The 25,393-nt window shown below is 57.3% G+C and overlaps 1 protein-coding gene across 1 annotated transcript in view; it reads right to left on the bottom strand.

The window, feature by feature from the left end:
- Positions 1–3,999: 3,999 nt before the first annotated feature.
- Positions 4,000–25,393, bottom strand: part of ADAMTS10 (ADAM metallopeptidase with thrombospondin type 1 motif 10) — a 56,946-nt gene continuing 35,552 nt past the window's right edge. Inside the window, exons 12-25 of the mRNA XM_068420497.1 lie at positions 22,916–23,023; positions 19,775–19,920; positions 18,912–18,975; positions 17,965–18,067; positions 12,997–13,130; positions 12,052–12,175; positions 11,435–11,515; positions 9,856–10,019; positions 9,308–9,434; positions 8,037–8,166; positions 7,209–7,413; positions 6,808–6,984; positions 6,125–6,281; positions 4,000–5,765 (exon numbers count right to left, since the gene is read on the bottom strand). Of these exons, the coding sequence (XP_068276598.1) occupies positions 5,656–5,765; positions 6,125–6,281; positions 6,808–6,984; positions 7,209–7,413; positions 8,037–8,166; positions 9,308–9,434; positions 9,856–10,019; positions 11,435–11,515; positions 12,052–12,175; positions 12,997–13,130; positions 17,965–18,067; positions 18,912–18,975; positions 19,775–19,920; positions 22,916–23,023 (1,830 nt within the window). The 3' untranslated portion in view covers positions 4,000–5,655. The remainder of the gene's footprint in view (positions 5,766–6,124; positions 6,282–6,807; positions 6,985–7,208; positions 7,414–8,036; positions 8,167–9,307; positions 9,435–9,855; positions 10,020–11,434; positions 11,516–12,051; positions 12,176–12,996; positions 13,131–17,964; positions 18,068–18,911; positions 18,976–19,774; positions 19,921–22,915; positions 23,024–25,393) is intronic.

Below are 25,393 nucleotides of genomic sequence, written 5' to 3'. Positions count from 1 at the left end.
ACGTCCTTGATGCCCATTAAGTCACTGCAACCCCGAGCACGCCTCGGCCCTGACCTCAGCTCCTGCTGCGAGGTGTTTCTGGCCTAAAAAACGGTCATAATTGTGACAAGGGCTTTAAGGAAAAACAGGGGGACACCCCCATCGAGGTCGGTTGTTATGAGAGTTGGAATAACCCCCTCTCCCAGTTAAACTCGTGTCACCACTCTGCTCACTGAGTGACCTGCTCTCTGTCCCCTGCTGCCTGTCCCAGGGTGACAGGACGCAAACCAAGAGAACAAAATTCCTGCTCCAACCCCACTCCGCCCAGCAGCTCATCTTCGTCCACCGCCCAGAAGCCACCAGCCCCACTTGTCACCTGTGGCACCTCAAACCTCCTCCCCGCCTCCCCTGGGATCCCCGAGGGAAAGGCAGCAGCCCCCGGTGCGCTCGGCCTCCCCAGGGAACCCCACAGCGGGCCACGATGCCCCGCGATGCCCTCGGGACACGGCGCGGAACAGGCCGAGGCAGGAGCGGGGCGAGTGGGGCCACTTTGGTGGCTGTCTTGGCGCCTGCAGGACCTGGGCCCGCTACTAATAAATAACAACGTCAGAATTTCAAGTAATGTCCCTGCTGCCGCGCTCTGCCCAGCTTCTCCCTCTCCCAGCGCTCATTGCAATGGGACCATGATGCTGATCCAGCCCCACCGCCCTGGCAGGACACCCCTCTTTCTCGGGTGTCAGAGGTTTGAAGGCCAAGGTGTAAGAGAGTGTGGGGAAAGCAGGGAGGTTTCCAGGGAAAGGGAAGGTCTGATGCCATGTGGGGACAGCACTTGGTCGCTTCACTCACAGACATCCCACAACCACTTATTTATTTTGTAATTTTTTTTATTTTTCCCATCTCTTGGGCTCTGCATTGCAGAGCAGAGGGTGCTGGCTGGAGCACTCAGCCTCCCAGCAGGGCCAGGGCTGGAGAAGAGAGGATATTGCCAAGCAGCAGGGTCTGATCTGGCATTTAGGGCAAATTCTGCAAGTGCCAGGTCTGGGGCAGCCCCCCAGCAGGCTGAGAGCCCACAGGGCTCTAAGGGATTGCTCTGATCACAGGCAGCCATGGCTGGGGAAGGAAACTGGCCATGGCAGAGCCAGTGGTTGCTTCACCTTCAGCTGAGCAGAGCAGCAGTTCCTCACCCAAGCACGTGCGGGGCGGCAGGAGGTGTGGAGGGAGGGTCCCAGCAGGGTGGCACCGGGCAGGGGCAGAGCCCCTCAGCCCCCGGCACCCTGCTCTTCCCAGGCGGCGCCTCTTTCAGGCCAGGCAACCGACAGCCACAGGGACCCGTGGTCAGCCGTGAACTTGGGCCTCCTGACGTCACAATGGCCTCCTGACGTCACAATGGCCTCCTGACGTCACGATCCACTGTCCCCCCGCCCTGCGCAAAGGCAATGGTTGCCCCTGGACACCACTCACCGAGCTGCTCGTGCCTGCAGTGCCAGTAAGCAGAGCAGGACAGGAGCGGCAAAGCCTCAGGCAGCGATTGCCAGCCTCTAGTTGCTGTGGCCCAAGGCCCAACAAAGGTACGCAATCAAGTCGTGGGTCAACAAGAAGACCTGCCAAACCAGACTGGATCTCTGGAGAATCTATGCTTGGCTATCCATGACCGCAGATGATGACGTGGAACCCATGGAGGTCGACCCAGTGGAAGACCCCGTGGAACCCATGGAGGTCGACCCAGTGGAAGACCCCGTGGAACCCATGGAGGTCGACCCAGTGGAAGACCCCGTGGAGCCCATGGAGGTCGATCCAAGTCCAGCAGACCTAGCTAAGCAGAGCACGGCTGCTCCCAGGCAGGCCTTGAAGAGGAAAGCCAGTCGCAATAACAAACAGGCCCCACCCAAGGTTCCATCACGGTAGATCCCGCTCCTTGGCAGTGGAGCGGGACAGGAGTGGCAAAGCCTCAGGCAGCGATTGCCAGCCTCTAGTTGCTGTGGCCCAAGGCCCAACAAAGGTACGCAATCAAGTCGTGGGTCAACAAGAAGACCTGCCAAACCAGACGGGTTTGGGTCACCAAACTCTTTGGTTGGTGACCCAAACCTGCAGAGATGGCGTGGAACCCATGGAGATCGATCCAAGTGCAGCAGACCTAGCCATGCACTGTAAGGCTGTTCCAGGCTGGGTTTGAAGAGGGGAGCCCCTCGCACTGAGAGGGTCTAGCCTCACCCAAGGTTCCGCTGGCGTAGGCCCCGGTCCTTGGCAGCAGTCAGGTTAAGCTGTGGGTGGGAACCCGAGGCCTTGGTGTACCCAGCCTGCGTGTGCCCCCCCAGCCATCAATCTATTAATCTCCATCCGTCAATCTCCCTTGGAGCATGGTGGAGCTGCAAGCACTGCTTGGGCTCTTCCTCCCCACCCTGCACTGCCCCGCTGCCCCCACAGACTCACAGGTGTCTCCTCTGCCCTTTCCAGTGCGCAGGCAGCACAGCAGTGCTGGGAGGTCATGCTACGGAGACCGGCCGTGTGGCACACACGCCGTGAGCTGGGCACGTCTCCGGCCAGGACAGCAGAATATGGAGGATCAACACAGAATCACAGAATCACAGAATGTTTGGGATTGGAAGGGACCTCCAAAGATCATCTAGTCCAATCCCCCTGCCGGAGCAGGATTACCTAGACCATATCACACAGGAACGCGTCCAGGTGGGTTTTGAATGTCTGCAGAGAAGGAGACTCCACGACCTCTCTGGGCAGCCTGTTCCAGAGTTCAGTTACCCTCACAGTAAAGTTTTTCCTCATATTTATGTGGAACCTCCTGTGTTCCAGCTTGCACCCGTTGCCCCTTGTCCTGTCAATGGATGTCACCGAGAAGAGCCTGGCTCCATCCGCGTGACACTTGCCCTTTACATATTTATAAACATTAATGAGGTCCCCCCTCAGTCTCCTCTTCTCCAAGCTAAAGAGACCCAGCTCCCTCAGCCTCTCCTCATAAGGGAGATGTTCCACCCCCCTTAACCATCATCTGCACAAATAAACCTGTTCTAACCTTGGCCTTGTGAGACTTTCTGGGCAGCACTAGGGGGGACAGCTGGGACAAGATGGGGCAACACTTAGTCGAGGCCTAGCACACAAGACCAGCTCAGCGCCCTGAGCTTTGGAGACCGCCTCCCTCTTCTGAATGCCAGCTCAGTCCCTGGCAGCCATGTTAGAATCATAGAATGAACACTTTGGGCAGGAAGGGGCCTTTAAAGGCCATCTAGTGCAACTCCCCTGCAATAATGAGCAGGGACATCTTCAACTAGATCAGGTTGCCAGAGCCCTGTGCAACTTGACTTGGAATGTTTCCAGGCATGGGCCATCTCCCACCTCTTTGGGCAACCTGGGCCAGTCTTTCACCACGCTCATCATAAAAGATGTCTTCCTCATATGTACTCTGAATCTCCCCTCTTTTAGTTTAAAGCCATTAGCCCTTGTCCAACTGCTGCAGGCCCTGCTGGAGTCCGTTCTCTGGTCCTCCAGAGCCATGGGACATGGCACAAACCTTCGTGTCAATCCCCACGGGGCCCAGCCCAAGGGATTCAGGGAAGCAGCAGTGATATTTCAGACATGGTGTTCTTTGAACAACACCCCACTAAAATCCCAGACCAGCATCACCACTACCGGGTCTGTGTGCCCCTGGGGTGCACAGGCAACCTGTGAGGGGTCTGCCACGGGGAAGCCTGTTCCTATGTGCCACGTGGTAGTTCTGGGCCAGTCTCCACCTCTCCAACCTGCTCGGGTCACTGGGGCTGCTGGGAAAACCCTCCCCTGCCTCTCAAACCCCTCCTGCAGCATGAGCACAAGCAGCATCATGGTGTGGGGCTGCCCAGAGCCCAGGCTTCCCCCTTGAGAAACAAGACTGGGACCAGAAGCTGTGCCCCGGTTTGTATCTACTCCTTTATTATAAATCATGCCGTTACGTCGCTCCTCCTCAGAGTTAGTACGTTAAACATTTTTCATTCTAGATATATATCTATATAAAAAGGTGAAAACACCCCCTCCCCTCACCAAATGTCAGAACGGAGCATGGCACCAGGAAGGAAGACAGATGGAGGCCCGCTCAACGGCCAAAGGGGATTTGCTGAGCACCAGAGAAGCTGCGATCGGCCGAGGAGCGGGTAAAAACACAGATTGTGGAGTAACACACGAGGGCTGGCAGGGCGGAGAGGTTTGCTCCGGGGAAACAGAGCTGTCCACCTCCCTGCACCCTACAGGTGACCCCCAAGGGGAACAGAACATGGCTTTGGACAAGATTTCCCATCTTTGTGATGCACAAATGCCTGAAAATAATGACAATAACAACAATAATTGTAAGAAAAAGCACATGCTTTGTGGATTTGAAACTCAGGTCTCCTCCGCAGGCTGCAGTGGCCCATGGAGAAGGGGCGTGTGTTGGCCCAGATTTGGCCGGGAGGTGACCTGGAGGAATTTCAAGCCTGCTCTTTTCCCTGGAGGTCTCCTGGGTGCAGAGGAGCAGGTGGCACTGGGACTGGCACCCTGAGGCCACAGCGGCATGTGGCGAGGCTGCCTTTGGAGGCAAAGCACCTTTCAGAGGCAAAGCACCTTTGGAAGTAAAGCACCTTTGGAGGCAAAGCAGCCATGGAGGCCGTGGCGTTTGCTGGGGAGGCCCTGCCAGCACCAGGCAGACTGGTCCCGAGTCACGGCTCAGCGATGGGGACACTGTCACCAAGACTGTTCTCGTCCTGCATCCTGCTTTGCTTTGCTTCCTGCAGCCCAACACATCCTTGATGCCCATTAAGTCACTGCAACCCCGAGCACGCCTCGGCCCTGACCTCAGCTCCTGCTGCGAGGTGTTTCTGGCCTAAAAAACGGTCATAATTGTGACAAGGGCTTTAAGGAAAAACAGGGGGACACCCCCATGGAGGTTGGTTGTTATGAGAGTTGGAATAACCCCCTCTCCCAGTTAAACTGGTGTCACCGCTCTGCTCACTGAGTGACCTGCTCTCTGTCCCCTGCTGCCTGTCCCAGGGTGACAGGACGCAAACCAAGAGAACAAAATTCCTGCTCCAACCCCACTCCGCCCAGCAGCTCATCTTCGTCCACCGCTCAGAAGCCACCAGCCCCACTTGTCACCTGTGGCACCTCAAAACTCCTCCCCGTCTCCCTTGGGATCCCCGAGGGAAAGGCAGCAGCCCCCGGTGCGCTCGGCCGCCCCAGGGAACCCCACAGCGGGCCACGATGCCCCGCGATGCCCTCGGGACACGGCGCGGAACAGGCCGAGGCAGGAGCGGGGCGAGTGGGGCCACTTCGGTGGCTGTCTTGGCGCCTGCAGGACCTGGGCCCGCTACTAATAAATAACAACGTCAGAATTTCAAGTAATGTCCCTGCTGCCGCGCTCTGCCCAGCTTCTCCCTCTCCCACCGCTCACTGCGACTCCGATTGCGCTGGGCCGTGGCGGTGTCTGCAGCGGCTGGCAGTGGTTTAACTGGGAACCTGCCATTGTGAAGCTCGGGGGGCGAAGGGTGCATGACTTTTGGGGACGGGTTTGGGTGACACCGGCTCCCACCAGAAGCACGACCAGTGTCTGTGGTGGACCCAGGGGAGATTCCCGGGGCGGAGAGGAAGGGCACGGCTTGGTGGCCCTCCGGCGTAGCTTTTGCCTTCCAGTTTTCCCATGGGGGTCACGCCGTGTCCCTAGTGCCCCTGGCACGTTTTACAGCACATCTGTCGGAAGTAGGTCCGGCTGCAGAACTTGAACTTCAGGACGAGCGGACAGTAGGCCACCTTGTTCACATCCTTGCACTCTGGATGGGCGACAGAAGGAAGCAGGGTTACAGCTGCACAAAGCTGCCTTTGCACCCCAGTGTCCAGCTCCTGGGGGCTTTTTGCCATGATGCAGCCGTGCTGAAGAAGCTACTGAGAACCTCACTACTGAAAGCCTCTCTTTGCCAAGGTGCAGTTACTTCATTTATCAGGGTCACACCATGCCAGTTTGGCCCAGGACCAGAGGGGACAGCATCAGCTCTTCCCATGAGAGTCTCACCCCACAGCCCCTAGAGCCCCCCAAATTCAGGCTGTGCTGACTCTGGTGTCCCTGTACCACGTAGCCCCCGAGGCTGGCAGTGCTCCGCGTTCCCCTCCCCACTCCTCCCATCTCCCTCACCTTCAGGGTTGTCCGTAGGTCCCGATTCGCACTTGGTCTCGCACTGCTGCATGCCGGGTGGCTGCAGGGTCTCCGCGCAGTCGCTGGACGGCTGCCCGGTGTGAGCCAGGCACTGGACGGATCTTCTTTGCTGGCCAAGGCCGCACTGCGCAGAGCACTGCCGGGAAACAGCACAGCACGGAGCTGCGGCGGCTGCCACGGCGTTAATGACACGGGGGGAGAGGGCATGGCCAGGTCTTAGGAGGTGCAAAGGGTGCTGGACTGTCAGCATCACCCCACTGCAAGCGCCTGGCTGGGCTGTGGCAGGTGGACCAGCAGTGGCCCCGCTTGCAGCTGGCCCAGCCCACCTCTGCAGCCCATCGCTCCCACTGCGCTGCACTGGTCCCCATCTCGCTGCCCTGCTGCCCCCCAGATACCCATCGGGGCCCTCCAATGACTTCTGTGGGGCCCTGCTAGGCCTGGGAGAGTTCCTAGGTCAGCTGCACGCTTGGGCCACCATCATCACGGCCTCCTGAGCCAAGGCGGGGGAAAAGAACACCGCCACGGAGTCCTGTTGGCCCCCACACAGTTGTGGTGGCCACATCGGGTTCTGCTGGCAGGTAAAAGCCTCATGTGCACTAGGACTGGAGGGGCTGGGGAGGCAGAAACTTCTTCAATAGCCCCATGGAAAGGACTGTCCCTACCTCTCCCCACTCGCCAGTCACCCAGCGCGGCGGGGGACATCGCCGCAGGTTGCACCTCATGCTGGTCGGGGGCTTGGAGCCTTCGTAGCACTGGGAGGTGGGCAGAGTTGTGCTGTGGTCACCGCTCTTGCAGAGAACAATGCGGTGGCGGAAACCTGGTCCGCAGCTCGGGGTGCACTGCAAAGAGAGGGGACACACGCGGTCAGGATGGACGGCAAAGAGCAGAGAGAGGCAGCGCTGGCTCTGCCCACCGCTGCTCCCACCTCACCTGTCTCCTGAGCTATGTTTCCCACCTTATGCTCTCCATGGTCAGCAGCCATCACCAATGCTCTGGTCTAGTGACACTGTCCTCCTACGGACCAATGCCACCAGAGAGGTGAGGGCTGACGTTAAGCACTTACCTCAGACCAGTCCAGGGCGACCCACTCTGGAGGGCACGTCTGGTTATTGCAAGGCTCAAGCATCTTTGGCCGTGGATGGGTGCAAGAAGTGTCATCCAAGGTCTTCTCCTCGGTGGCTGAGATCTTACGCTTGCAGAAGACGCTGCGTGTGCGGACGCCTTCATTGCAACTTCGGCTGCATTCAGACCAGTTCCCAATCACCCAGCTGGAGACAGGTAAAACAGCAAAGCTTGCGAGGGCCATGGTGGTCCACACTTGTCCCCATCCTCCTGGACACAGCCCTATTCCTACTCTGGCCACAGCCTCCCAGGCAGCTCTGGTTGAAGCCCAGAGTTCCTCCACATCTCCCTTTCCCCTTCAAGAGAGGGGCAAGGGCCAGCCAGGGAGGGGCTGGGACAATTTCTGAGGGACTGCGCTGAGTATCTGCTCTGCACCAAAGGACAAGACAGGAGGACTCCTTTCTGCAAGCAGCACAGGGAGGAGGCCACGCTACAGAGATCATCCTCGGCCAACACACCACGTGCTTGGCACATCTCTCACCGAGCAAGGCACGGTGTAGCCTCGTGCACAGAGCGCTGCGGTGGAGACGGGTTTCTGCTCCTCACATCACTGCAGTGATGTGCTCGGGCTGTGCAGGTTGCACGTGTATCGTCCTCGTGATGGGGCACAGAGGAGAAAACTGCCCTCCCTCCCCAGCAGAGCTGCTCCAGCCAGGTAGTGTCACCCCTGGGTGCTGTGGCAGGGGACTCTGCCTGGGGAATTTCACTCTCCTCCACACTGTTTTTTCCACCCACGCTCCCTCGATCCGCTCCAAGCTGTGGTACTCACGCCGGGGGGCACGGTTCGGTATTGCACGGCCTCTGCCGCTCTGGCATTTTGGTTTCAGGGCTACAGAAATGGTTGAAGACGGTGGAGCCATCGGAAAGTTTCTTGCATACCACAGATTGGATCTGGTTGCCTGCCAAGAAAAAGAGGCAAGGGGGAAAGAGAGGAGGACGCTGAGGCTAGCGCTGAGCCAGGCTGCAGGTACGAGCCCCACAGCTCTGCTCCCGTGTGGGCAATGTCACGGGGCAGCCACTTGTCACTGCACCTCGTCAAGCCTGAACCTACTTCTTTATTCATAACCAAGGCCTCCTTTGCCTCTAACATCTCCAAAAAAAAAAATGGATGGGGTAAAGGCTCACCAGCCAGGACGGGACCTGGCAGAGTTTGCAGAGGATGGAAGATCAAAGTGTTCCAAGGATCTCATCCTCAAACAGACTTGCTCCATCCTTGGCCTTGTGAGACTTTCTGGGCAGCACTGGGGGAAACAGCTGGGACAAGACGAGGCAACATTCTGTCAAGGCCTAGCACATGAGACCAGCTCAGAGCCCTGAGCTTTGGAAACTGCCTCCCTCTTCTTCACCCAAAGGGTTATCAAGCCCTGGCACAGGCTGCCCAGGGCAGTGGTGGAGTCCCCATCCCTGGAGGGACTTAAAAGCCATGTAGATGTGGTGCTGAGGGACCTGGGTTAGTGGTGGCCTTGGCAGGGCTGGGTTAACGGTTGGACTCGATGATCTTAAAGGTCCTTTCCAACCAAAACGAGTCTGTGATTCTATGATTCTGCTGAATACCAGCTCAGTCAATCGCAGCCAGGTTCTCCAGAGCCACGAGGCACGGTGCAAACCTTTGTGTCAACCCCCACGGGATCCAGCCCAAGGGATTCAGGGAAGCATCAGCGATGTTTCAGTTCACAGACATGTAGCTCTGAAGGCCAGAGGGGCTGTTGCAATCAGCTAACCTGTCCTGCATGACACAAGTAAATGGATTTCAAGCGTATCACACCACCTTCCATCACCTCTACCACCTACACCTGCAGTCCAGCCGAAGAACAGCATCCAGGTTGTTTGCCCTGACACTCTGCCCACAAGATCCCGCTGACTGACACCAGCTTGCACGTGTCTGAGTGCAGGGTGGGAATGTGTAGAAACCTGAGAGCTCCTTTAGAGTAAAGCAGATGCTAACACCCATGCGCTGTCTCACATGGCCCAGACAGAGTGCGTGGGAGTCACCGGAGCGCAGATGTGTGTCCCCCCAACTGACACAGGGTCAAACCTCACCCCCTGCACACAGCACTGAGCATTTGGTCCACGGGGTGTAGTGCCAGGAATACTGGTTCGAGGCATCCCTGCCGATGGGTGCATTGAACTTGTACCGGATCCCCTGCAGCTCTGTCCGCACAAGGACCTGTGGAGAAAGGCACCACCAAGGCATCAGTGCCACCAAAGTCCAGCACAGTCATGACCATCCAGATGGCATCCCACGACCTCTCTAAAATCCAGGGCAGCTGAAATCTGCCCCCTCTTCCCTTTCCAGTCCCTTCCAGCATTGACATGGCAGCCACCAGTGATGACAGTGGTGCAGCCACAAAGGTGACATGATCAGAGAACAAGCTCCTGTGCATGTAAAGATTGAATTGTTCCAAAGCCTGGTACATCAGGGAGGTCTTCCTCAGCCTGAGTCTTCTACTCAGCCCAATTTCCCTCTGATCTCTGTGCCCCTTTACTCCAGACAGCAAGGACAGGGGCTGATTAGCTCCCATGTAGTCACGGCAAGGTCTCTTTAGCCCAGACCCAGGCCCATACCATGAAGGAACCATGTTACCAACCATGACAAAGAGGGTGACGTTGGTGGGTCCCAAGGCCTCCAAGGACTCAGGCTCCTCTGGGGACCTCCTGTAGTGGAACGTTGTGCCTGCGATGTCAAAGCGGCGTGGGGGGTCGATGGAGAGCTTCCCGTTGATGTAATACTCGCCGCTCTCCCCTCTCAGCGCTGCGAGGACAGAGGAGCAAAGTGTTAGCAGGAAGGCTGAACCCACCTGCATCCAGCTTCAGCCGGGCGCTTCTCATCTGCCAGGCTCAGAGCACTGCTACAAGGGAGGGTAAATGTCATCTGCCTCATTTTACAGGGAGGGAATAAAGTAGGAGCCTGGGTCAGGGTCACACAGAAAGTCACTAGCAGAGGTGGGACTAATGTACCCATCGTCTTGTCTCAGCCTGCCCGCCACCTCACTGGGGAAGGAGGATGCTGGAGGGAGCTCAGCCAGCTGCCCAGGGTGGCGATGGGGACACTTTGGCAGCGTGACAAGCTGTGGCCATGAAACCAGGCTCAAATCCCAGCTGTGCAAACTGGGTCCTGGCTGCTGGGGCTACTGGAGGGGAGGCTGGTCCACAGAGCCTGGCTGTGGTTGCCCAAGCGAGTCACTAGAGGGGGATCGGCTCGCTTGCTCCTGCCCGCTCGCATTCCCAAGCTCTCCCTGCTTCTCTCTGCCACCAACACCGCGCTGGTGGCCAGCTCTGCATCACTCCTGTCCTTGCTGCACGGTGCCCTGGGGTGGGGAGGATGCTTCGTACTGATGAGGATGGAGGATGCTCCCTCTGCTCCCACTGGGGTGTGGGGACAGATCCTGGAGTGGGAGAGACTGGTGATACGAGCTTGGGCTGTGCCTCCAGCACACAGAAATCCAGTCTGGATGGACACGAGGAGTCCCCAGTATACGTGGGCTGGGCAGGGAGGGATGTCAGCATCTCCAAATGCAGCAAAGGGAGCTGGCCTGGAGGGATGCTGCCAGGAGAGCCCCGCTGCGACCTCCCACTAGTGCTGGCATCTAGGCAGGCTCCTGCTCCTGGAGAGCCGCTGCGGAGGCACCCGGCAGCAAGCCAGCAGGGAGCACCCCTGCCCACCCCTCTGTCATCAATGTCCATCGCTTGGAGGACAGAAAGAGAAGACAAGGGGAGAGGAAAAAAGCCCGTTGTAAAAATGAGCCAGAGTCTGGCTGGAAAATTAAGCCCAAGGAAAATGTGAGCAGGTCTATATTTAATCCCCATCCCAACATGCTGGCGGAGGCGGGGAATGCCAAGGAGCCAGAGACAGGGCCAGGAACGGCGGGGTGTGGGGTTTGCTCAGGGTTACACTGCTGAACAGCAAGCACGGGACAGAGGCAGTGCCACAGTGAGACAGGGGCTGCGTGGGTCACACTGATACAGCCCACACTGGCCTTGGACACGCTGCCCTGCCAGCAGGCCCTGCCACCTTCCTCTGCCCCCAGCCTGGGACCCCCAACCTCATCCTCTGCTGCAGTGGGAGGTTTTCCTTGCTGGGCCTTTCCCACGCCCTATTAACCATGGGGAAATGGCAGACCAAGGGGTGCCTGGCTGGGATTTCAGTGTCCCCCAGCCCCATCTCACCTAGGTAGTTGATGGAGAGGTTCAGCTCCCGGACGTCGATGTGAACGGAGCCCTTGGGAATCTGGATCACCTCCTCGTAACCTGTGAGACAACCCGGGGCCGGTGAGCAGCGATGCTCAGCCTCTGAGCCCTGAGCCAACCCTGCCCTGGGCTGGATGGGAGCGTGTGCCACCCTGTTACCCAGGGGCTAAATGCTAAACGAGCTGCTGGCAGTGCAGAGGGGCTCATTCAGCCACCTACTGCTTGCAGGACAGTGGCTTGCTCGCTTTCCAGTGCGGGCTCTCGTGGTGGGACTGGCCATGCTGGGGAGCTGCTGTGGAGCTGGGATCTCCATGGGGCATCTCCACAGCCTAGCTCGAGGGCAGTGTGAGCTGGGGAGGAGGGAAGGAGCTTGGCGCTCTGTGTCAGGGACTTGGGTGCCAGTGGTGGCTGGGGCATAGTTTGGTGGGTGAACAGGAGTGATTTGCTTCTTGCTTGTAGCCCGGTCCTACCCTTTGGGGGTGTTTCTCTGGGATATGTTCCCACTTGTCCTGCATGTCCCCAGGAGCAGGTGAAGTCAAGGAGGGACTCGAGGGTGGGTGACACAAGCTGTGCTGGCCAGGCCACTTGCTCCCTACCTCCCTCCGGCAGGGACTGGTTGAAGACGCCCTCAACGGTCTCACAGGAGCTGCCGTCTCCCCCACACACGCGACACTTGTCCTCCTTTGCGTCAGAGCCCAGGACGCGGTCACAGCCCACATGCTGCAGGAAGGAGCGGCAGGGAATTAGCCACCCTGGTGGGGCCTTGTCCTCCCCACCCCTGACCTGCAGCACCTCAGGGAGCCCATTCCTGGGCTCCACCTCACTGCCCTCCGTTGCACTGTACACCAGGCAGTGCAACGTCACCTCTGCCCAGCCCCAGCTTTCTGCCACCCCTCCCCAGGGACAGCCCTGGGGGGGTCTCTGCGGGATAAGGCAGAGGTCAGGGTGCCTGTGGTGAGCTGGAGGAGCTGCAGCAGCCCAAGGAGAGCCGTGTCCCTGCAGCACCAGCAGCGGGGTTGTGAGCCCACGTGAAGCCTCCGGCTCTGCCCCGCTGCCACAGAACGTGGGTGGGGGGTCACCAGCACGGCTGGGGCTGCCCGTGGCACAATCCCCCTTTTGTTCCACAGTATATTCAGCCCCGTAGAGATGAAAAGATCCCAGAGACACAGGAAGGGAGACAGACAGAGAGGGAGTTTGTCTACCTGCCTGCTGGGGGATGGTTGCAACTCCCACAGCGCTTTCTTATAATTAAACTTTTATAGCCCTCCAGATCCCATTTCAAGGGCAATATCAAGTGCCCGGGGCTACGTGGGCTGTAAACGCAGAGACCCAGCGCTAGCGCAGGCCAGCGCGGCACCCAGTGCACGGAGAGCGGACGGGCATGAGATGAGACACAGACGTGCTCCTGCTTGCAGAGGTGAACCGGGTGCCTGGGCAGAGGGATGCCCATGTCCGTGCAGGGGGGTGGAGGGCAGCGCTCCCCTGCCCAGGGGTCTGCCCTCGCCTCGCCATCCCGAGCCCGTCCCAGACCCCGGCAGCACCTTGCACTCCCCGTTGACGCAGATGTCGTTGGAGTCCTGCCGGCACGGCGTCCCGTCCACCACGGCTGCGGCTCGTTCTGTGTAGAAGTTGAAACCCTCGGCCAGGCAGTTGAGGGAACAGGCTTTGACACCCCCTAGGAAAGAAGCTGAGGTTCAAATGATGCCACCAAGGAGAGAGAGGAAAGACGTGGAGAGCCAGACCTGGATAATGGCTGCCTTACCCTCGGCCTCCATCCTGCGCCTGGCCCACTGCACAGCTCCAGGTGCCCAGGAGGATGTCCCTGCCGAGCGGAGGGACCCACGGAGGGACCCAGGCACCCTCCTTATTGATCAGCACTGAGTCAAGACCCTTGAACTGGACACCAACACATGGTGAGACACTGTCCTTTCTGCACAGCCTGGGAAACATGGGCTGTACGTGACTGGGAAGGAAAAAACTGACTTGTTCTTATCTGGTGTCCGTCAGTTCTGGGTCTCCTGGCACTTTACAAGCACTGTTGACACCCTTGTGCCCATTTTACAGACAGGGAAACTGAGGCAGCAGGTCTCAAGCCACTTGTCCAAGGTTTTTCAACTACCACATCAGAGCAATCAATTTTTTCAGCTCCTAGAGCAGCTGCTAGGCCAGAGCAACTATTTCTTTCTGTTCAAGGCTGGTGGACACTGAGTCCTTCACAGCAAAGACAATGACAGCAGCGCAAGGATGAAGAAGAAGGATGCTTAAGTTATAGCTAAAGTACTTGCCTCTCAACACCCCCCACCGCCTAAGGAACAGATGCTCTATACCTGGATAGTGGCTTATGGTGCCTGGGAGCAGGACATGGGACTGGTTATGGAAGGAGACACCTGAGCAGAGTAGTTTCCTGCCTCCTGTCATTGGATTTTATCAAACGCTGGTGCAGATCGCGGCATTTGCTGCCTTCACTGACCATCCCCAGGAGACCCAACAGCCTGCATGACCCTGGCAGAGAGATGCATGCCTGAGCTGTGGCAGTTCACTCCTGCAGGCACCGGCAACAGTCGTGAGCCGTGTGCCAGAGCTGGGAAGCACCTAGGCTGGAGACAACCGAAATCTGCAAAACTTCCAACTCGATCCAGCACATCAAAGGGGCAGACGGAGGGGACGGGTGGCCCCGCACGCAGCTGGGGGGAAGAAAGAGCAAAGCCAGGAGAGGGAGGAACAGGAGGAGACGCGAGAGGGGAATTCAGCAGCCTGGAGGCATGCTGGCGAGCAGGATGCCTGGGCAAGCCCCGAGAGAAGGCGTTCGATCAACCCTTCGTCTGGAGAGCCAACCCCCTCTGCAGCACCCTGGGCTCTGCCCCACCTGGTGAGGGAGCTCCAGGGCCACCAAGGGAGGGACAGCACAAGCATGACCCCAAAAACTTACAGCCATCTACCCACGGCATGCCTGGATCCCAGGTCTGTCCAGCCAGACCTCAGGTGCAAAACATCACCACCAAGGTAAGAAACCACGAGTCACAACGGACCCACATTGGCCACGGGATCTCCCAGCTCGGAGAGGCCGTGCCATCAAGCCCAACCAGCAACCACACACCTCCTGCATGCAACTGTGACAGGGGGGTTGGAACTAGATGGTCTTTAAGGTCCCTTCCAACCCAAACCAGTCTGTGATTATGAGTCTATGACTCCCTACTCCCTTCCTTGCCTCCAGCTACAAGGGAAAGAGACACCTTGCTGCAGTACCCCGGTGTGAGCTAAACCCTGCCGCAGCCTGTTTCCACCTCGCTCCCAGCTCTGGCTCCATTTTAGTGGAGTGCTTTAGGCTCAGTAGTCCAAGGTCAGCAACAACCAGGTCTGCAGCAGGTACTGCGTTTAATATTTAATATAGCTAATATAATATAATATAATATAATATAATATAATATATTTTTAGTTGGCTATGCGGTGCCTCAGAGGATGTTTTTTTCCTCCTGCCTGCCCTGTCCCATAGAGAAATTAAAGTTCATTACAATTTACGATGAGCAATCTCCTGTTTTCTGGAAGCCCCTGCTCCTCCCCAGCCCTCTCCGCTGCTCCGCTCTCCCTTGGCTCTTGCAGCCGCCAAGAGTAAAATGAATAACTAAGCAAATAAAGCAAAATAAACAAACAATTAAAGCCGCATTCCACGAGGTATCTGCTGACTGTTGAGCTCCGAAAGGCTGAGCTCAGCGCTTCTCACTGGGGCTGTGTCTTGCGAGCCCGGGGTCTGGGCTCCAGGACCATTATAAACCACCACCAGGAACACACGCCGTACTGGCCCCGTGCAAAACCCGACCTCAACTTGCCGGTGACCTGGCGGCTGGAGTCAGGCTTTCAGCAGGCAGCTCCTTCCCTTCCCAAGTTCCCCGTGGGATCAGTGCCCTCCTCCACCCAAGCCATGGGCCACTCCGTGTCTTCAGGGTGAGGGTGCTCCATGCCCGGGATATTTCCCTGAACTGCCATGGGGCCGGTGTCTGATGGGCAAAGGGCACAGGCACCCCAGCACCTTTCGGCAAGGGGATGGCTCAGGGGTGTAGTGGCTGAGCTGAGCAGGGGAAGAGGCTCAGCAGAAGGCCAGGGTGGTGGAGAATGGCTCCCAGAGTGGGGACACGTGCCCAAAAGCACCCTGAAGAGCAGAGACGCTCCCAGCTGGAGGGTAGACTGCCAACGAGGTCACCAACGAGGATGGATCTTAGGGGGCTGCTTGTGCCAGTGGGGAGGGAGGGACTGACACCCGCCACCCCAAAACTCTGGGCACCACTGAAAGAGCCCAGGAGGGAGCGAGGGAGAGGACAGCCAGCCCTCGTTGCCTCCCTGATGCTGGGGTAGAGGGGGCCTGCGAGCAGAGGGGATGCAGGGGGAAAATATGAGTCCTGAGAGCAAAATATCTGCGGCAATGGGAAGACACAAGAGGGGGCCATTCCGCAGCGGTCTGATCTGCGACACGGAGGGGAGGGTGGAGATGCAAGGGACGCTCCCCGCCTCCCCCACAGATGTACCTCAGACACCCAAACAACACCAAGTATGACAAAATCCCCCAGGCAAGTGAAGAGGCGAGTACCTGTGCTGCTGAAGTCATAGAATCACAGTCTGGTTTGGGTTGGAAGGGACCTTAAAGATCATCTAGGTACAACCCCCTGCCACCGGCAAGGACACCTTCCACCAGACCAGGTTGCTCCAAGCCCCATCCAACCTGGCCTTGAACACTGCCAGGGAGGGGGCAACCACAGCTTCCCTGGGCAACCTGGGCCAGCATCTCACCACCCTCAGCGTACACCATTTCTTCCTTATGTCCACTCTAAATCTTCCCTCTTTCAGTTGAAGACTGTTGTCCCTTTTCCTGTCACTACAGGCCTTGGTAAAAAGTCTCTCTCCATGTTTTTTATAAGCCCCCTTTTACGTATTGATCCCCAGTCCTTCCAGGGCCCCCAGACTCAAGCAAAGAAGTTCGTAGGTGGGGGCGGGGGGAACAGTGATGACACCTTAACCACCTCCATGGTCCCAACTGATTCCACAGCCCATGCCACGAAGAGCTAATCCTGCTAATCCTGACAGGAGTCACTTGCTGACAGGTCTCAAGCAGGCAGGTGTCAGCACATACGATTTCTTGAGAGCTGGGAGATGGGTGCTCTCCTGGCCAGCAGCTTGGCTCCCAGAACGGGCTGAGGAGCTGCAGCTTCCAGCACCTCTCTAAATGTGTGAACATGCCTCAGTTTCCCCACTTGGGCCACCACAGAGGAAGACAGTGATACCTGTTGACACTGAATAAACAAAACATAACTGCTAAACAACACGGCTCCTCGTGACTGTTACCCACAGCCAACCTGGAGAGCTGAGACAGGGAGCTCCCAGATCCCTTCAAGACACGATTGTGCCAACGCTCCCAGCCTCCTGGGGACAGGTTTCATCACCTTATTTTATGGAAGAGGAAGCTGAGGCAGAGAGAGAGGAAGGGGCTTTTTTTTTTTGAAAGCCAAGGCAAAAATCAGTGTCAGGGCCAGACTATAATTCAAGGGCTGATGTTCAAGTGGCCAACTGTCCCCTGGCCTCAAACCACTGGGCCATGCCTGGGGAAGAGAGAGGTCCAAGCAAGGGCAGATCCAGCCTGCGGGGCCGTCTTCCACCTTGGCATTCATTGGGGTCTTTGTGTGACTTACTGCTTCGCAATTTTATTACATTTGTATTGATCCATCCCCTGCAGCCTCAGCACATCTGCTCCAGCTGCAGGAGCCCCACTGGGAGGTGTGCTTATTTACACAGCTGCGAAGGATTTCCCCAGGCAAGTTCATTAACTACATGAAGGAGATGCACTGTTCTTTCTCATTATTAAAGAGATTTCTGCCACAGAGCCCTCCTCCTGCCCCTTCTCCTCGCTAGACGCTTCCGCAGGACACAGGAGGGCTGACCCTGGGATGAGGGCAGTGCTGCTCTTTGGAGGATCCACCAGTTCACATCCCTCCAGTCCACGCGGGAGCTGGAAGCTTTACCCGCCTCCGTTTTCCTGTTTACCTGTTTTCTCCCCATCAGGTACCAGACACTAACAACTCCCTTCTCTTTGTTTTCCCCTTTGCTCCCTCAGCAGTTAAGGAAACAGACTTGAGGAAAGAAGCTAAAACAGGTCTGATGCTGCTGGAATTGGTTCTGGCAAAACAATATGAAGTTCAAGGGCAATTGCACAGGGGTAAGTGGTCCAGGATGGGGGGGCACGGCAGGACGGGGGGGCACGGCAGGACGGGGGGAGGACGGGGGCAGCTGCCTGGAGGGATGCACGTCGATCCGCAGTCGTGCGAGGGGGAGGCAGCACGGCCCAGGAACAGAGCGGGCAGCCTGCGGGACCTGGGTGAGCGGAGATGGTGACTAACTGCCCCCCCAGACTGCTTGGACCACAAGACCTGTCCCTGCAGAGAGCAGGGGAAAGCAAAGCCCTGCACGGCCCTGCTCCGGTTCTGCCTGAGCCAAGGGATGCTGAGCCCAGCCCCAGCACTCACCTCCACGGTACGTCTTCCAGGTGTAGTACTTCCCTCGGAAAGGGACGTTGTCGAATTCGGCACACTGCAGCTCTCGGAAGTCCTGGGAGCCCGGCGGGCAGTCCTGCGGGCACACAGCCGGGGCTGAACGCGCTGGTGGGAGCAGCCTCATCTGCTGGGAGGGCAGGAGCCGCTACAGGGCTCCCAGCGCCAACACCAGCCCTTCGAGGAGATGGACACCAGCCCTGACAACTGGACACCGCTAAGGTATGGCAGGAGCATCCTTCCTGCAAAGCTAGACACTATCTGAAGGCTAACGGCACGAGCCCTTGGGCGCCAGCCGGTCTGTCTGCAGATGCACCGCTCGCCCTTGCAAGCAATCCCTTAAAAGTGAGGTGCAAACCCCGGGGGAAGCACTGGGGAGCCATCTATTTTCCTCACTACCAGCCTGTGGATGTTAAAGCTACCGTTTCCCAGGTCCAAAGCTTCACTGAGCTTCCCTGCAGCGCAGTTCTCTCTCTGCTCCCCTCGAGGTTTCACCCTCAGCCCTGGCAAGCAGGGTGCTACACTGCATCTTGTGAGCTGCTCTCACCTGACCAGGCCTGTGCTTGCAGCGTGCGAGAGGCAATCGCTGTCACGTCAGTGCTGGAAGCCTCTGATCTCTCCTCCTCTGCCTTGGTATCTTTTCAGGCCCCTTCTTGACGCAAGTACGTACCTCCCACCTGCCTTCTGAGCCAGCTCGCAGCCAGTGCAGGCGTGCACCGTCCTGCTTGGCTTTCCCCAGCACAGCACGGCTCGCCCCCACCCAGCCGCCTCCTCCTGTGGGTCCCACAGCTGCACATAACACCCCGAATCCATGCGGAGAGGGCTCATCCCCACCTCCCTGCTGCGACACAGTGCTGCCTGCCCCACCGGCAAAGCCCTGCGAGCCCACTGCTGCTCCTGTCCCCGAGCCCGGCAGTACTCACGTCAGTGTTGCAGGACCGGTACCGTTTGCGCTCCCCCAGGCAGTACTTTCCTCCGATCGTGGGCCTGCCATACCAGGAACGAGATGGGAGAACCAGCTTAGGGCAGGGAGCCACGTTTGTGGCAGGTCACTAAATGGTTGGTGACCTGCTACACCACTTAGACACACACAAGGCTATGGGGCTGAAAGGAGGTTGTAGAAAGGTGGGTGTTGGTCTCTTCTCCCAAGTTACAAGTGATACAATGAGAGGAAACGGCCTCAAGTTGTGCCAGGGGAGGTTTAGATTGGAGATCAGGGACAATTTCTTCCCCGAAAGGGTTGTCAAGCGCTGGCACAGGCTGCCCAGGGCAGTGGTGGAGTCCCCATCCCTGGAGGGATTTAGAAGCCGTGTAGATGTGGTGCTGAGGGACATGAGTTAGTGGTGGCCTTGTCAGTGCTGGGTTAACGGTTGGACTCGATGATCTTAAAGGTCCTTTCCAACCAAAACGATTCCATGATTCTAAGTTTGCAGGAGCATCATGGCTTTTCCCAACCCTGCTCCGCTGCAAGGCCGGATCCTGCCCGCCGGGGCTACTGCAGAAGTGCCATCCCCAGCAGACCTCAACGCTGAGCTGCACGCGCACAGGGGAGTTGTATGAGCGGCTCCAGGTCTGTGGCTGCAGACCCAACACTGAAGCAAGAGCACCGAGCTGCTGCGAAAGCAGGACATGGGATTTGCGTGCAGGAGCCAAGACCCTCCTGGGAACTGAGCACAGAGCTGCACAGGCACCTGGCTGCCGCGTTCCCCGGTGACCCGAGCAGCGATGCCGGACAGCCAGGACGAGGCAGGGCCACGCCGCCACGGCCACGCACACATACACCTACCGCGGGCTGTCGCAATGGCGAACGGACGACGATACGCCTCCGCCGCACGTCCTGCTGCACTCTCCCCAGGACGACCAGGCTCCCCAGGCACCATCCACGCCCTCCGGACGGGTGCCGAAAGGCACGCACTCCCTCTTGTAGCACCACTGCAGAAAGACAGAGCTTTAAACACCCCGAGCACACACGGTCTCCTCCTCCCAGAGCGCTCCCCAGCCTCCATCGGACACAGCAGCCAGTTCAGAGCTGAGATCTGGTTTCATCCTGTGAAATCTGAACTCAGAACTGGCCTTGGAGCCAAGTTCTCCATTGCAGAGGACATCCCCCTCTCCCCAGGCACCCTCTCCTCCGAGTCACCCTGTCACCATTTGCGCCTGCTGCGTACTCGGGGTTCGCAGGGATGCTGGGACCAGTGTCCCTGCTCCCAACCCCCAGAGCACCATCCTGTGGGGCAGATAACCATGGGCAAGTGGGTCACATCCCCATCTGCTCTAAAGGGGTCCTGCGCACCTGGGTCACTCAGTGACACACGTTGTGAACATGGACACGTCAGAGCACACACCTCGCTGCCTATAAAAGCGTGTGGCAGCGAGTTCCAGGTGGGACTTGGAGCGGAGCCACTGCTGCTGGGTGGCAGGGCCAGGATCCCTGGGGGAGTACGGACACCTCCACCGCCAGCTGCTCCCTCCCGGGACGGAATGAGCTTTGTATGTGTACTGGGAGCTCCAGTTAATGTGTTAAAATGATCCGATCTGCAAAGGGCCCAGGTTAAAACAACGCGTTGATTGTAATAACAACGTCGTCATGTCATTGTTCTGCTGAGGATCCTTAAAGAAGCGCCTGTCCCCATCCTAGGGGGTGACAGATGCTCACGGAAACTTGCCTATGAAATATTTCCCTCAGACCTGGAAAGCATCCTGCACCCCCTGGAGTCAACAAGCGAGGCCAGGAGCGGGACATTGCCAGACGCGCTGCCGTTCTCCGGGCACGGCGCCGGACACCGTGCCTCGGGGGCTGAGATAATCCCAGGAAGGAAGAAACCACTGTGTGCTCCTTCCAGGGGCTGATAACCCACCCTGGAGCTGCTGGCACGGCCTCTCCCAGCTCCTTTTGAGCCAGGCTCTCCACGGGCAGCGCAGCCGGGCAGGGAAAAACAAGCCCTGGCCTCCCAAGGCACTCAGCTAGCGACCTCCTTGCACACCAGCGCCTTTCTGGTGACCCTACTGATGCTCCAGACTGGACGTACTGGAGCTGCTGCTTCTGCAGGCAGGGCCCAGGAGCCTGACCAGCCCCTGCAAACCCCACCATGCACTCAGGGCTCCTAAGAGCATCAGTGATGGGCTCTGCCCCATCAACAAAGGCAAGTGTAGGGTCCTGCACCTCGGGAGGAATAACCCCACGCACCAGGACAGGCTGGAGGTGACCTGCTGGAAAGCAGCTCTGCAGAGAAGGACCTGGGAGTTCTGGGGGACACCAAGTTCCCCATGAGCCAACAAGGTGCCCTTGGGGCCAGGAAGGCCAATGGTGTCCTGGGCTGCGTGAGGAAGAGTGTGGGCAGCAGGTCGAGGGAGGTTCTCCTCCCCCTCTACACTGCCCTGGTGAGGCCACACCTGGAGTAACTGGGTCCAGTTCTGGGCCCCCCAGTTCAAGAAAGACAAGGAGCTACTGGAGAGAGTCCAGCGGAGGGGTACGGGGATGGTCAGAGGGCTGGAGCATCTCTGCTACGAGGAGAGGCTGAGGGAGCTGGGGCTGTTCAGCTGGAGAAGACCAGACTGAGGGGGATCTTATCAGTGCTCACAAATACCTCAGGGGGTGTCAAGGGGATGGGGCCAGACTCTTCTCAGTGGTGCCCAGCGACAGGACAAGGGACAACGGGCACAAACTGAAACACGGGAAGTTCCATCTGAAAATGAGGAAAAACTTCTTTGCTGTGAGGGTGCCAGAGCCCTGGGACACGCTGCCCAGGGAGGGTGGGGAGTCTCCTTCTCTGGAGATATTCAAACCCACCTGGACACAACCCTGTGCAACGTGCTCTGGGTGAGTCCTGGGGGCTGTGACTGCGTGTCACTTCGCTTCTCTTAGGACTTTTGAAGAACTCTGGTTAAAAAACAACTAGTAAGTGGGGAGAGGGGAAGAGAGATTTAAAAGTGGGAAAAGCTGGTAAAAAAAAAAGATGACTAGTAGAAAAAAATTGCCATTGTATATGGTGAATCTCCAGCAGCAGGGACGTTCAGCCCCAGGAGCTGTCTACTCCTTTTCGATCTAATTTCCAGCGGAACTAAGATGACTGTTTGCAAAGAATAATGCATTTGTCAAAGCCATCCTCTTTCCTGCACATCAGCTTCTCCAGCTTCTTAAGGATTTGAAATTATGCTCGAATTTCTTGGGAATTATTTTTCCTCTCATAAAAAACACATGTCCATTTAATGGAGAATGTCCCAGTCCTGATTCTCCATTGTCCCAATTATTATGCAGTTTGCAAAGGCGCTTTAACAGTGCTACACGCTCGCTTTATATTGGGACAAATGGGCATAGGAGGTGTGGGAAATGAAGCAATATGTACAATCAAGTCAAAATTTACTTTCAAAATATATCGTCATGAAAAATTCTACCTTCCTCTCTCAGCTGAGTCTGAAAAACGAAGGTTTCATCGTATCTAGCCTTGCGAGGCACTTTTTCACCAGTTCCCCTAAAAGCATGTTACAAACCCATTGTCCCTCCTGGGGAAACTGGGGCAAAAATCCTTTTTCTCAGGACAGCCAGGAGAGCTCAGCAGACCTGAGAACAAGATGTTCACCTAAAGCGCAGGCCATTGCTTGAGGTCACCTTACTGTGCCTCCTAGGTGAGACCAAGCAGCTCGCTGGAGCAGGGACTTCACGTTCTGCATTTCCAGCAATACACAAGGTGATCTGTACTTCGGGGTGACTACAGGCCCCTGGGCTCCTCGGCACATCCCAGCCTCCCTCCGTGCCGGCGGGGAGGGTTGGGGTGGCTCCAGGCTCGGGGAAGCAGGGGAGGACAGGCTGGTAGGTGCTCTTAAATCAACTCTGCGCTTGCCAATGCAAACAGTAATCCCAGTTATCGCTGGAAAAGGGATTCAGCCACTCACTGTCAACTCGCTATGGTGCCCCGGGCTTCCTTACCCCCTTTTCAATGGTGTTGGTTTGGCATATGGTCCCCTCAGCAGCAGGGATGCTGTTGGTTATGCAGCGGTTGCTTTTACTCAGACACCATAACTCACTGCAGACTTCCTGGAAAGAGAGAGATTTTGGGGGGGAAGAGAGGGGGAGGGAAGAAGAAAGAGACAAAGAAACAAAGCCAAGATTAGGATTCGCTTGTGCTTGGGGCTGCGAGGCTGGGGCAGCAGCACGCCGGTGCGCTTGAGAAGCACCAGCTGAGCTGGGACACAGGGACAGGAGTGTTTTCAGCATGGTGGGGGAAAAATGAGAGTTGTAGTCACCCCAAGGCCACTGACAGCTCACCCCCTTCTCTAGGCTAAGCCTAAGCACTTCTCCTGGGGCTGGGGTTCTCTTGATTTGGAGGCTCCACTGCGTTCAGGTGCCAGAGCCAGCTCCCCAGCCAGCCCACGCAGCCAAACCCGGTCTTTGTGCCACATCTCCTTGGACATCCCAGTGAGTCCTGAGCTAATCCCGCTGTGCTCCACCTGACCCCTCTCCCCAGGGCTGAAGGACATTCTCTTTTTTGGGTCTGTGCAGTGGAGAACGAGCACAAGGACCCATTCCTGGCACCTGCCATGAGCATCCCTACGCCACGCAGGTCATGAGCATCCCCGAGCCACATAGGTCCTGATCTGCCACGCAGGTCTGGATCTGCCTCTGCGGGAAGCTGGGATTCCCCAGGAGCATCAACACGACACATCTGTCATCTCCTGCTACAGGAATGCACTGCAGGTCACAGCGTGACTGCCTTGTGTACTGGCAATCTCCAGCCTAACATTCCTAAAGGGAAGACTCCTCTGGAAGATTTAGAGCTGTTTTCAGAATAATCAAAATAATGGCAGATACTGAGCTAGCCCTTAAGCAGCTCCAGAAGTGGGTACTTCTGCTCTCTGACTCTGCTACGTGCAGTTGGGTCCACTGGGCTGAGGACTCCAGACCTCTTTCCAGGAGGTTTCCTGAGCTTCAACCCATCCTGACCTCTCAGAGCACCAGCAAAAAAAAAAAGCTTCCCTTGGTTGTTCCAAAACCCACCCAAAAGGTCCATGACAGTGACTCTGCAAAGTTGTCACAGCTGCTAAATCAGAAAGTCCAGGCCCTTTGAACCTGCTCTGCCACTACATCAACCAGGCTGGACTTCAACACCTGCAAACTGTAAAGCAACACCTCAAATCCCAAGCTGAGTTTCCTGCCAGGTCACCATCCTGCTCCTATTCCTACTGAAACAAGCCTATGGAAAACTTGCTGCTTTTCAGAGAGCAGCTTGCCGTGACTTAGGTTATACATCAAAGTATTAAACAGGTTCACATTGTCAAGGAAAGAAACTGTCTCAAGACGTGAGAGCAGAGACCGAATGGCCACGGCTGCTCCCAGCACCCGCCGGTGCCACTGTTGGTGCACACCAACACCGCAGCATGGTTTGAAGGACCCGGCGTGCTCCGGTGCCGGCCCAGCCACCGCCTGGCCTCCTGCCTGCCCCTACGGCAGCGTGACCTACAAGACAGCTCCCGCGGGCCGCCTGCCTCCACTCAGGTAGCAGCTTGTTCATCACGCCTCCGGGCTCGGCGCAGCCTTCCAGCAAGGCATTCCTCCGCCCCGCCAAGGGCTCTGCTCTTAACAGTAACCGATATCCCCGCAGGACAAACTGACTCAGCGACTGGGAATCCTCTGTGCTGGTACCAAGAGGGGTGAAAAGATGAGCTTGGAATTTCTCTGCTTCCCTCCTGTTCCTGGGGTTGGGATAGCTGAGTGCCACAGGGCAAAGGAAAACGCTGCAGAGTCTGCGCTGAGGACCGCAGCTCTGAGATGCAAAGGGAGTTTGGTTCCCAACTCCTTTGTCAAAGCCCAGCTGGAGCTGGCTTTAACCAGTGAAAGGAGAAAGTCTCTCCCATCTTCAAAAGGCATTGACCCATCCGTACTGCTCTTGCAGAGCCAGCGTGACTATCGGGAGGTAGGAGCCCCTGTAGAGTCTCTTCTCTCTGCGTCACCAAGGGAGAGGCCTTTCCAGCTTCAATGAGTGACATCCGTTCGCTCTGTCCTCGTTACACCTATTAATCATCTGCTCCGTACTGGCATGGAGGAAGGGATGCTGCCGTGTTTGCGCCGTCACCCTGGAGTTTGTTTATATGGGGCACAGGATGGGTGGATTTATGCATTCACCCAGATTTATCTGCACTCACTTGAGCCCTTACACCCTTGGGTTTCTCCCAAACAGCACGCAAGACAGGCTGGGCCACAAGGGTCGTCACAAGGACATCTTGTGCTTTTGTGATCCTTGTATATATACAGGAAGCGTCTGCCAAGTTAAAAATTAGCTGGGAAACAGGCATGTAAACGTGGAAAGTTTCCATCCCACTGCCTCTGGCTCAGCTGAGGAGGGGCACAGAGCACAATCAGTAGCACCTGACATCAGATAGCACAACCAAATCATTCGGACCCAGACTT

The sequence above is a fragment of the Nyctibius grandis genome, chromosome 31, assembly GCF_013368605.1.
Source record: "Nyctibius grandis isolate bNycGra1 chromosome 31, bNycGra1.pri, whole genome shotgun sequence".
NCBI classification, from domain to species: Eukaryota; Metazoa; Chordata; class Aves; order Nyctibiiformes; family Nyctibiidae; genus Nyctibius; species Nyctibius grandis.
Note: the sequence above shows the minus strand (reverse complement) of the source record. Positions and strands in the feature narration are given on the sequence as shown.